The 12,091-nt window shown below is 34.0% G+C and overlaps 1 protein-coding gene across 1 annotated transcript; it reads right to left on the bottom strand.

Moving 5' to 3' along the window:
• Positions 1–1,426: 1,426 nt before the first annotated feature.
• Positions 1,427–3,501, bottom strand: LOC108620633 (putative cytochrome P450 28a5). Its single transcript, XM_089464589.1, has 7 exons — positions 3,249–3,501; positions 2,931–3,177; positions 2,764–2,868; positions 2,162–2,711; positions 1,841–2,104; positions 1,608–1,777; positions 1,427–1,543 (listed from the first exon to the last, which is right to left on the bottom strand). Exons 1-6 carry the CDS (start codon positions 3,434–3,436, stop codon positions 1,611–1,613), a joined length of 1,521 nt encoding a protein of 506 aa, XP_089320715.1. The 5' UTR covers positions 3,437–3,501; the 3' UTR covers positions 1,427–1,543; positions 1,608–1,610.
• Positions 3,502–12,091: the final 8,590 nt, after the last annotated feature.

The following is a 12,091-nucleotide window of genomic DNA, read 5'->3' as shown; positions in this document are numbered from 1 at the left end:
ACAGAGATAAAGCTTATCAGCGCCCATTTCAACTTGCTCTCTATCTCTGAGAGCAATTGAACTTTCGGACCACCCATAAAGCAATTTATTTACCTGCACCCATTGTGCATGATGCAATATTAAAAATTTAATCAAAATTTGTATCTTGTATATACGGTCTCCAATTGACTTAATAGTATGAGTTCATAGTAATTTAGTTAGGATAGTTTTAGTTCTATCAATGCTCGATTTGAGAGCTAATTTTTAAATTTTTCTAAATACAGGGAATCACCTAGTCGGGCATTGGCGGTTAGACGCTTCCATATTGTTATTCGTAGCGCAATGTTAATTAAATAAAAGCACTCGAGGGGCCTACAGTCAACAATAAATAAATAAATATAACCTTGAACTTGATGACGTTGCAGATACTCTATAAATATGATATTCATAGAATTTTTCAACATTTATATACTAAATATAAACTCCCACATACTCTCATACATGTTTTTAATTAAACAATTTTACGCAATTCTCGATTACTTTTAGTGAACTCAGTCGTTCAGTGCTTCACGTTTTTTAATATATTCAAAACAACGCCTAATTGACGCTTGGGGGAGTGAGTGTTGTACGAGAGGGGAAAAGGGAGGACGTAGTAAACAAATGGGTGTGGAGTGGACGGCACAACAATAATCGTGCTTGACAGGCTCTCAGGTATATGGATACGAATACGGAATATAAATAAATGAAAAATAACGACGCATAACTGAAAGTGTAATTGAGCAGAAAATAAAGTAATAAATTATATACAAATAATTTATTACAACGAATTAAATACAAATAAAGACAATAATCAAATGGAAAAAGTGTTATCAAATAATAATTGAATTAAAGAAATATTAAGAAACAAATATAAATGAAAAACCAAATACAATAAATAATTAGAAAAAGAAAAAAAAAACAACAATTAAATAAAAAAATAATAATTATAAAAAAAATAAAAAATTATAAATTATATAAAAAAAAGGATAAATATGATTAAGATTATTTTGTTATGTTTTATTAGTATTAAAAAATGAAGCTTAATAAATAAATAAATAATAATAAAGCACTAAAAATTGTAAATAATATAAACGCAATGAAAATGGTAAATAAAGATATAAATAAATAAAAATCAGATTTTTACGAAATATTAGTATTATATAAAAATTAACTTAGTCGAAATATTATTAAAATAATTATAGCAGTAGTAGCAATTTTTTATTACTATTGGAATTAGTATTTGCAGTGCACACAAAATCTTAATTTTATTTATAAATAATTATTTATTTTGTGTTTTATTTTGGGGGTTCGATTTAAAATTAAGATTCTAATTTAGATAACTTATATGTGAATATACGTACCATATTATTCATATTCAAATGTGCATTAATATTTAATAGAAAATGCATACTCTTTTATAATTTTTATTTATCTTTTAAAAAATATACATACTAAAAGCATGAATTTATATATTTGCATGTATAATTTCAATCGTAGAATTTCGATTGCAGGTATTGATTGATAGCTGAAATGCATCTAGATGTTATGTATATCATTCTATCGATTTAACGATATTTAAATATATTTACGCTTCATTGACGCTCCTCAAAGTCCAGCCAAATGCCGCCTTTCAGGGTCGTCAGAAAGGTCCTGGGATCATATAGGATATCCTTGCGGGTTTTGGGATTAATACGAATATTGAACTTGGTCAACACCTCCACAATAGCGGCCTTGATCTGTACCAAGGCAAAGCGCATGCCTGGAAGCAGTGAAAAAAATTTTAAAAAATATTGTTTACATGGTCTGCTTTCCAATGCTCTACCTATGCAAATGCGCGGACCATCACCAAAGCCATTGAAGACGCCTTGCTCTCGATACATCTTAGCAGCATCGGGTTGCATGAAACGTTCCGGCTTGAAGGCCTGTGGATTGGGGAAATATTCCTCATCCAACATGAAGCAGCAATGTGGCACAATGACCGTGGTGCCTCGTTCCACTACAAAATTCTCGCCCTTCTTGTTGGGCAACTCAATGGGCTCTGTGCACAGTTTACGGGCAACAAATAAGGGAAAGAGGCGTAAGGTTTCTGTGGTATGGAGATAATCAGATATAATTTCAATGATTAACTTAAACTTTGACTCACCCTGGACACATGCATCCAGGAAGGGCAACTCGTTGATCTTCTCAAAGTCAATGACGCCCTTGGCACTGAGGTGGGCCTCGATTTCCTCGCGCAGCTGCTGCTGCACCTTCTCATCTCTTCCCAGCAGCAAAAGCATATGACTGAGTACTGAGGCCGTAGTCTCGAATCCGTCCAGTAGGAAAGTCATTATGTGTGCAGTCAGTTGGCGAGTATCTAGATTCTTCTTGCTGCCCAGCTGGAGAATGTAGTCCAGGAAGTCAACGCGATCGAATTGCTTTCCTGCAGCGAGTTGTTTACGCCGTGCATCGATGGCCGTTTGCATCAGATTCAGAAAGTAGTGCTCCATTGGCAAGGGAATAAGGCGCATTTTATAGAATCGCCTTATGCTGGGCAAAAAGTTGGCTATCATAAGGTATATGATGGAGGGCCAAGGCATATGAAGGATTTCCTTGATGTAACCCATTATGGGTGACGGTTTATCTGAGAAACTCTCGGCGTTCAGACCCAGCACGCAATCGGTGACCATTTCGGTTGTGAAACGTAGACCCACCTAAATAAGAAAAGTTATAATCGATATACTCATATAGTTAAAAGAGTCTTACATCTTTGGCATTAATGCCACCACTTGGAGGTGCACGTATCTGCTTGCGTAGCCATTCGGTCAGCTTTCGGCACACATCATTAGTTATTGGATAGACGCTCTTGATCTGGAGAAGGAAATGAGTGGAGTTTCCGTAATATTCCTTGATTTTCTCTAGTGAAAACTTACGCGACCCATGGTTAGTCCGGGACTTACATCTGCGCGTCGCTCTTTCCACTCTTCGCCGACCAGAGTAAACGGATTGTTGGCAAATATGTAATCGGACTTTTCAGTTACCATCAGAGAAACTTCATTGTCGTGAAAGTGCTTGAAGTCAGAGACGAAGACGCGTCTAGCCAACTGCGGACTTATCACCATCAACTGTGGACAGCGAGCTCTGTAAATGCCAACTGCATCGTACTGATGCTTGTATTCTCTACAATAGAAGCGATAGAATATGGAGTCAATTCCTATTGAAATTTACGTATTCATTTCAATTGTATTTACCTATAGATATCATTGAGATCGTAGATTGTATGACGTTTCATGTTGAACATATGCGGATAGTTGCCTGTGAGAATGCGTGGGGCAGGACCCGGAACTTTTCGCTTGCGCCAGTATCCGTAATTCCATGTCATGAATACATAGAGGAGGCCCAGCAGTATCAGCAGCAAGATTAAAGTGACCTCCAGCATGATTTCTTTCTGACTATGCAATTGAGATTGACTGCAGCTGAGTCATTTGCACACTACTCGTTGCAGCCTCAGAGCTTTCAGACATATATTGATTTTGAATATGTATATATTATACAGACAATAACCAGCAAAGCTTGCCAAGCTTTGTAATGAGTTAGGTCTCGGGTAGATCATTGCAATGCAAACGCATTTTAAATTTAAATGAAAAATTTAGTCTTGCTTGAATCTATTTTATTTATAAAACATACAAGTTTCTTAGCTTGCATGTTTATATAGATTCAATGTCAAATTATTTTTAAATCATAATTATTTCACCCCGTTAACAGTTACAGGGAAATATCTAGTCATGCACTTTTGATTCTCGTATCAAAGAAAAGCTTACGAGTGACCCACAATCAACATTGCATATATATATTTAACCTTGAACTTGTTGACATTGTAGATACTCTTTAAGCATTGCTGTGCGCAGCTTTTTTTATACCCTGAACCCATTGAAAATGGGAAATCAGGGTATAATAGTTTTGTGAAAAGTATGTAACAGGCAGAAGGAATCATCGCAGACCCCATAAGGTATATATATATTTTTGATCAGGACGACGAGCTGAGTCGATATAGCCCTGTCCGTCCGTCCGTCCGTCAGTCCGTCAGTCCGTCCGTCCGTATGAGCAAAAGAATCTCAGAAGATATAAGAGCTAGAGAGCTGAAACTTGGCATGCATACTCGTGTATACCATAGGCAGTACAAGTTTATCATATTTTTTTGATAACTCATCCGATAACTTTTTTATCGAGAATAATCGAAAGATCGACTTGGTTTTTTCAGCCTAATTTCAACACTTTTAGACCTGTGTATCTCCTAGTCGAGCAGTCTCGACTGGAGCCTTCTTACTTGTTTCATATCAAGCAACAAACAGCTGTAATAAGAATTCTATATCAATTTATTGCTTTACTTATTTCACAAGTAACGTCTATAATATAGTAATTGCATGGCCGATATCTCAGTTCAATATAGGCGTAAACAATTTGCTTGGCTTACTCAACCAAAACGGAACACTTGTAATTGGGCCTAGATATAAAAGTGACTAAAGATTGCTTTTCTAGGAATTTGTGTTGTTGATGGTCAATGGCCTTTCATTCTGCACAGTGTCCATTATTTACAGCCATTTATTGAAATTATTATGCGACAAAGTATCTGTGCCACGTCAGGCTCTCAATAGCAACCGGCTGGATATTTATGGGCATTGCAGCAGCAGCAGCCGCAGTCGCAGCATTGGCCATCGACTGGCTTCTGGTTTCTTCCAGCCGCACAATGCACTTCTTGGCCGGCACATTTGTCATGTGTTGTGGCCGGGCTTATTAAACGGCTTTTAAGCGCCAGGAACCATGCACAATGAACATATTCTATAGACGGCAGATTTATGCCCCGAGTGGCCGAGGCGTTGCGACTCCAAATTATGCGCCATTTCAAGTTGTGCATTGGCATTTAAAATGTGAACTAGAAGTTTTATTACTGTGCTATATTTCGAATAATTCTGTGGTTGTTTGTATATCGTTTTGTTGGAATAAAAATATATACATATACAAAATACCAAAAAAACTAAATAAAAAATTAAAAAAAATAGTGCTCCAATTGAACGAATTCAGGAGAAATTTATTACTGCAGATGAATGATTTTGAATATAAATTATCTTTAATACTTAAGACTCTATTCAGAAATATTTGTATACGGGGATAGTTTATGCAATTAGTTTATATTTAACATAAAATCAAGGTTCTATCAAAGAAAATCAAAACGGATAGTTCCTGTCCTAGACCTAGATCGTTTTCTACAGTTTCAAAAATAAAATAGAAGCTTAAATAGGTTCCAAAGTGTTTCGCATGATCATAATCAAAATAATAAAATATATAATATAAATAATAACAATTATAATACTTTTATATGACATAGTAGTAGTATTGTAATCAAAACTAAATAAATACATATGATATTAAAATAAAAAATTTAGCAATAATAATTTAATAATAATAAATAATTGTAAATTTGAGTTGTTTTTTTTTTTTTTTTTTTTTTTCTATGTGTCTAATAAACGTGTTTCACAAAGTATTTATTAAACGCATCATTAACCGTTATAGACTGAAAACCGCGATAAGGGTAGTGTAATAATAGTAGTACAGATAAGAAATTTCTTTATTTGTGGGCTTTTTCACGAGAGTCGCTGAAAATTAAGTAAGTAGTGTGCTATTTATCATACTCAATACGCCGTAGACCACTTCACGTAATCTACATTTACTGATTTACTAAACCAAAATAGCGCACTTCTAATGGGGCTTAGTTACAAATATGTCTAACGATATCTTCAATATAAATTAATTTTCGCCCAATCAAAGTCAATGACCTTGGTCAATGTTTATCTGTAGATTACGTTTGTGTGGTATAGTAAATTATGCATATATTTTGTATTTTAAAATAAATTGAGAATATGTGAATAAATATATATCAGATAATAAACAAAAACAACAAGATTACAGGAAAATTTTTGCTGACTTAAGTTTTATTTCTTACTTTTAATACAAGCTGAAAATAATTCTTTCTTTTTTTTTAAGTTTTTGCTTAAACTTTGATAAAAGTTTAAAAGGATTATTTATTTTTGAAGATACTAAAAATTTGCCTGAACTTTAATGGAATATAACCTCAAATGGAGTGCAAAAGGTCTTCGAACTGAAACTTGAACCTTATAATTGAATGACTTGGCAAAATATTTGTCTAGTCCTAGCTCTAACTTAAAGCTCGCTTAAATCCATAGTTTAACCTAGTGGCCCACACAACAATATCTATTCACACGTTGTGGATTTCAACTCTGAGCCCCTGCGAGGGAAATGCGCAATTTATGAGGCAGCTCACTTAACATGGTCAGGACAAAACCAGCAACAACAACAAACAAACAAACAAGAAGACAACAACAAATAACAGGAAAGGATAGAAAAGGAATGGAAGAAGCGAACAGTACCAAAAGCTGTTTATGTGTTTCGAACGTGTTTGGCTTCCATGACATTTACCGTAACACGCAGCTCGTCCATTTGTAACATACACACACATAGACACACACACCCATACCTAAATTCGTACATGTGTAAAAGTTAATATGTATCTATGAGACCAACAGGAATGCAGCCCAAATTAAGATGTGGCCTATGCTAAATAATCATTGTTTGCTGTTAAAAAAAAAAAAAGTGAATAAAAGTAAACAAGAAAATGTGATGTGAGGCTCAGAAAATGAGCTGGGTTAAGCCGCTTTAAGGCCGTAGCCTGCCAAGCCCGATAACACACACAGAAAACAGTAATTAGAGAGCGAGTCTAACAAGTGTGGCCACAAAAATATTTCATGAATAATTAAACAGCAAATTAAGCATTATCAAGTTGCCCAGCAGCCGAGCAGCAACCATAAAGCAATAAAAAGGCTTTAATTGCTAGTGAACGACGTGTGAATACCCTGTGTTTTGTTGTGGCAAATTCGTTTAGTTAGCTGAATAGATCGACTTGAACTTTCTAATTTACTTATTACTTATTATATATATATATATATATTTTTTAAAATTTTTTTTGGGTCTTTTGAGTTTCTCTACTAAAATTTGTCTTAATTGATCAAGCAATAAATTTTAAATTTTTATTTCAGCGTATGTTCCATATAGCCAAAGAAATGACCTTAAAAATTGATAATTAAAAATAATCAATAAAATGAATTGATCATTTAACAGCTCAAGCTACACCTAAAATGAATCGTAATTTGTCTATAACAGCTATACAAATACAATAAAATGTTTCAGGTATACAAATATAATAATAATTCTAAAATCTAAGGTGTTTTAATATTATGTATTCACTCAGATAAAATGACAATCAGGCAGAAATTTCAAATGACATTAGACAGTTATACAGACAGACAGATGCTTATTCCCAGAACACTCATCATCAAGCTTTTCTATAACATATTTCAGTAACATGTTTTCTTAACATATTTCCATATTTAAGCTACCGCATTGACTCTTTAAAGGGTATACAAATAATAACAAGGACACATAGTGAAATATTAATATCAATTAATAGGCAACAAGTGAGTGGGATGGAGTGGGTCGAGTGGGTGCTGGCAGTTATTATCAGGGGACATTTCATCATCCTAATGGTAGGGCAACCCTCAAACTGAATTGCGGCTGGTGTCTTCCCACTAAGCTGCTTGACACACGGCGGTTGTTAATGTTGTCAAAGGCTCGGAAGGCAGAACTGGAGACAGCAACCGAAACTCAGGCCACATAAGCATTGAATTAAGACAGTTTTGGGACAGGTGCTACAGCTGCTGGTGTGACAACTCAGACACAAATTGAGGCCTCAGGTGCTTGGCTTCTGTTGCCGTCAAGCAATCACAAGCTGTTTGTTTTTGTGCCCACTGATTGGATGAGCATTAAGCTAGAACAGTTATCTAGAGAGGCAAACCCTTAGTATAAGTGAATAAAAGCTACTCATTGAATATTAAGTGTGACAGCCACTTAATATTAATTAGCAGCAATCTAGGCACTCGAACAGCATGTGTGGCAATTAGCTAAGCTACGGCATTTCAAAAATTGAATGATATAATAATCTATAAATTTAAATGAATATATAAATATAATAAATTGAAAAATTAAAAATAAAATTATTATATAATATATATTTGAAATCATAAATATAAATGAATATATAAATAAATAGAACCAAATATATTTAATTGAATATATGCAATAAATATAATGAATTAAATAAATTTAAATTAAATTAATATATAGATTAAATATTATTTTTTTTTTCCAATATATTAGAAATTAAATTATTTGACTTTAGCATACAATTTTTCAGGTATTTTTTCTTAGGAATGACAGGGATTACCAATATAACGTTACAGATAATCAGCTTAGATTGCTATCATTGGGATTATCATCTGAATTCCGGAATTTTTTTCGTTCTTTTTTAATTTTAAGCGTATTATATAAAATGTTTAACAATTAAATGGGTAGGATTTTAATTTATGTTTTCGGCATAGATTGTTTCTCAAATGTCAATCTCATTCCTCCCCAAATGGTGATCGTGAAAAGAGCGCACTACGAATAGTTCAACTATAGACGCTCAACAGAAAACAGAAGGATATAGATCCGATTGAATGTGATTTGACATCCGTTGGATTCGAACTCAGAGATGATGGGCAAAAATGTATTATATAAAATAACATACAATAAATAATACAGATTTAATTATATATCGAAAAATGGTATATCAATGTGTAAAAAAAAAAAAAAAAAAAAATGTTTATTGAAATATGTATTTCAAATACAGTAGAATCTGATTATAGGACTCTCAAGAGAAAGAAATTATATTGTAAGTCAGGCATAACAACTTTCATTGGTCATATTTAATTTTAAATTATTCTTTAATCAAGCACAACTACCAAGTTCGTATTAAGGAACTGATACCATATCAATGACTATATTATATTTTCTATTTTACACTTAATGACCTCAAAATTGCCTGCCTTTGTCCACCTACATAATTCAGCAAATGAATGTGAATTGAGTATGCAGCTATATACAAACACAAATAGAAGTTTATATACATATATATGAATGTATATATACATATAAATGCGAGCCGTATTTCCAGCTGAACGATTTCCTTCCCCCTGTTGTACATAATCACGGCAATTAGCAATTATGGCTTTCCCAGCTACGGGGCCTTAATGTTCACACCTTTCTGGGCGTCGTCGTCTCGGCTCTTATCCCTTTTAATTAGATGCCACCAAAAGGCAAATTCCGAATTCTCGAGCTGCGAGCCATCTCTGGGCCTCGCTTACCTCACCAACTGTGGCCCCCTTTGACTATTTGCTTTTCACTTGCCAGCTGTTTTTCGTTTGCTGGTGAGGCGGTGTTTTTTTCCTACCTTTCTGTCTTCTTTCTCTTCTTTTTCTTTCTTTTTTTGCCCATCTCTAATTATTTTCATTTTAATTATTACGAGTATTATACGGAAAATCAAGCAAGCGGCAAACATTCGCCACGCCGCCAGCATCAGCATGGGTAGCTGAGGGGGCGTGGCCGTGGGACTGCGCGAGGCTGAAAGTCAGACAACGGCAGCTGTTACACTTTTTCTGTGTCCTCGCCACCTGTCTTTGGCATGTAGCCCCGCTCACTACCCCTCTCTCGCTCTCTCTGTCTCACTCTTGCTCTGTCTGTCTGTGTGTGTGTTATCATATTTCACGCCTATTAGCATTTTAATTTAATTAACATTTATGACGACAATTTGTGCGCTGGCAGCCATGGAAATATGCGATAACTCGCTGCTGTCTGCACATTGAAGACAAAGTTGCTCTGCTCTGATTAGAATATTGGCGGCACAAAGAGGCAGAACTGCACTTTATGGACATTGGAGGATAACTTGATTTGATTTGATTTGATTTTAATTTAAGTAAATATTTTCAAATAAATTATGATTGCCATGCTTATGAATTGGCATGCCTTTTGGCGTGAATAATACGATTTTTAATTGCAGCAGAAGTTGTTTATGCTGAAGTAAAATAAATGAAACAAGTAAACGAATTATTAAAAATTTTTAAGACTGCAATAATTATGAATTATAATATAATTTTTTTTTATAATTTATTTATTTATTTTTTTATTTTTTTTTATTTATTATTATTTTTTTACTTTATTCAGTTCAGTTTGAGCTTCACTCCAAATCCGAAACCAAATTAAGACATGGGCTGCTAAGCGTGAATTTAGATATTAAGCTTAGACATATTTATCCCATATTCAATTGTAAACAATGGTACTTATTTCTAAATTTGGGAAAATAAATAAACTAATGAAACATTAATTTTATAAAATAAAATTTGTAAGCCTGAGTTAGAAGATGTAATCTCAGCTTTTACTAGCGGACAGCCATGAAATGTAAACCTGTTTTGATACACTGCCAGCCTCTTGAATGTGAATTATTATTTATATAAATATAGACTAAAAAAAAAAAAAAACAAAAAAAAAAATTAATACATAAACAAATAAATAATTGCAATTACATACAAATTTACATATTGCTGCTCGATTACGTATTTTCAAGGCTATACAAAACAGTGATTTCAATTCTTTTAAGAATCTTTAGCAAAAATTTAAAAATATTAGAAGTGTATATATTTAGTATATATAAGTCGTAACATCTCTATTAAATCTCAACAACTATACAAATTCGTACAAAATTGAGCAAAATGTATTTTATATTTTTTATTTAATTAATTAAATGTTATATATTTTTTTAAAATTTCTATAAACTAATTTTGATTTCTGTGATGTTCTTAATGTGATCTTCCAGTGAAAAAGCCTTTTCAAATAAAATTAAAAGATTGTTGAAGCGCAAAGAAAAAAAAAAAAAATATAGTAATTCACTTGATCCGCAACATAAGCAAATATAATTAATCACAAAAATCTCAGAAGCGTGCATAGCAATAATTCGAAACTTTTTGTTTACAAGAGAAGTGAATGCCATAATATTGAAGAGCTGTAAACCTTACCCCAGCTCAAAAACGAATATCATATACATATTTTTTTGTATTGTAATTAATCAATTGAGTATAAAAAGTTGTTTGTGATTTCCGCTGCTAGCCTTACTTCTTTATTTGCAAAATGCGTTAATTGGTTTTGTGCAGGTGCATAATGGAATATGTAAATGAAGGCGCAATGACAAGAAATGGCATAATGGCGATTGGCATAAAAATAATAAAAAATATGATGTTTATGGGGGAAGAGGAGGTCAGCGATGTTGATGATATAAAACTAAATTCCATTAGATTGTTCCACAAAAAATATCTTTACTCAGATATTTTATCAAGAGCATTATGTTAGTCCGCTTTTTAGCATTAATGTAAAGCAGTTTAAACTAAATTGTAATATATTTTCAAATTATATTTAAACTTAAAGAAAAACTGCCTTAAGCTGCTATTCAGCCGTTGCGAATGAAGACAATTGGTGCATTCAACTTGAGCTTGACGTAGTTCTTAATGTTTGCCTTTGCAGGCTTCAGCTTGAAAGGTTGAATGCAACTTCCTTGCAAGTCTATCCAAAAGAAACTCAAACAGAATGATATTAGTGAACGATGCCGGAAATAATTTCACGTAACTATTTGCACGTAATGCCAGAGACTGCCAGAGAACGCCGACGGCCAGACGGCCCAGACAGTCGGACGCATGGGCCACGACTACTATGTAGATAGCCAGATAGCTAGATAGTTAGATAGCTGGTTAGATAGCAGTCGAGTTGACGCCCACACGGTTAGATTTATAGACGCCCTCGCCCAGCCAGTGAAACATGTGCCAGGCAACTTCTCGCTGGAAATTACATCCGCTGTGCCCGGCCAGAAGTTAAACCAGCCAGCCACGGTTTGGCCAAATGCTTTAAGGCCAAAGACTTTAATCAGTGGCAGCGCTGTTCGGCAACACATCTTCGTTGCCAATTTTATTAAGTTCATCAAATTCATGCGCTTCGCTGCATGCTTTGCTGACAGCTGCTCTGTTGTCATAGAGCTTCACCTTTAGGCCAACCTCAACTATCAATCAATTTGGCTATAGTTAGTCTCCACTGTTGCAGTGCG

The sequence above is a fragment of the Drosophila arizonae genome, chromosome 3 (assembly GCF_054131065.1).
Source record: "Drosophila arizonae isolate 15081-1271.41 chromosome 3, UAZ_ARI_1.0, whole genome shotgun sequence".
Taxonomy (NCBI): domain Eukaryota; kingdom Metazoa; phylum Arthropoda; class Insecta; order Diptera; family Drosophilidae; genus Drosophila; species Drosophila arizonae.
The sequence above is the reverse complement of the archived record's forward strand: the minus strand, read 5'-3'. Positions and strand labels throughout refer to the sequence as shown.

Coding starts and splice junctions, on each gene's coding strand:
- LOC108620633 (XM_089464589.1), bottom strand. CDS start 3,436: ATGCTGGAGGTCACTTTAATCTTGCTGCTGATACTGCTGGGCCTCCTC. Junction 3,178..3,248: donor GATCTCAATGATATCTATAG/GTAAATACAATT, acceptor CTTCTATTGTAG/AGAATACAAGCATCAGTACG. Junction 2,105..2,161: donor CCTGGATGCATGTGTCCAGG/GTGAGTCAAAGT, acceptor TCCATACCACAG/AAACCTTACGCCTCTTTCCC.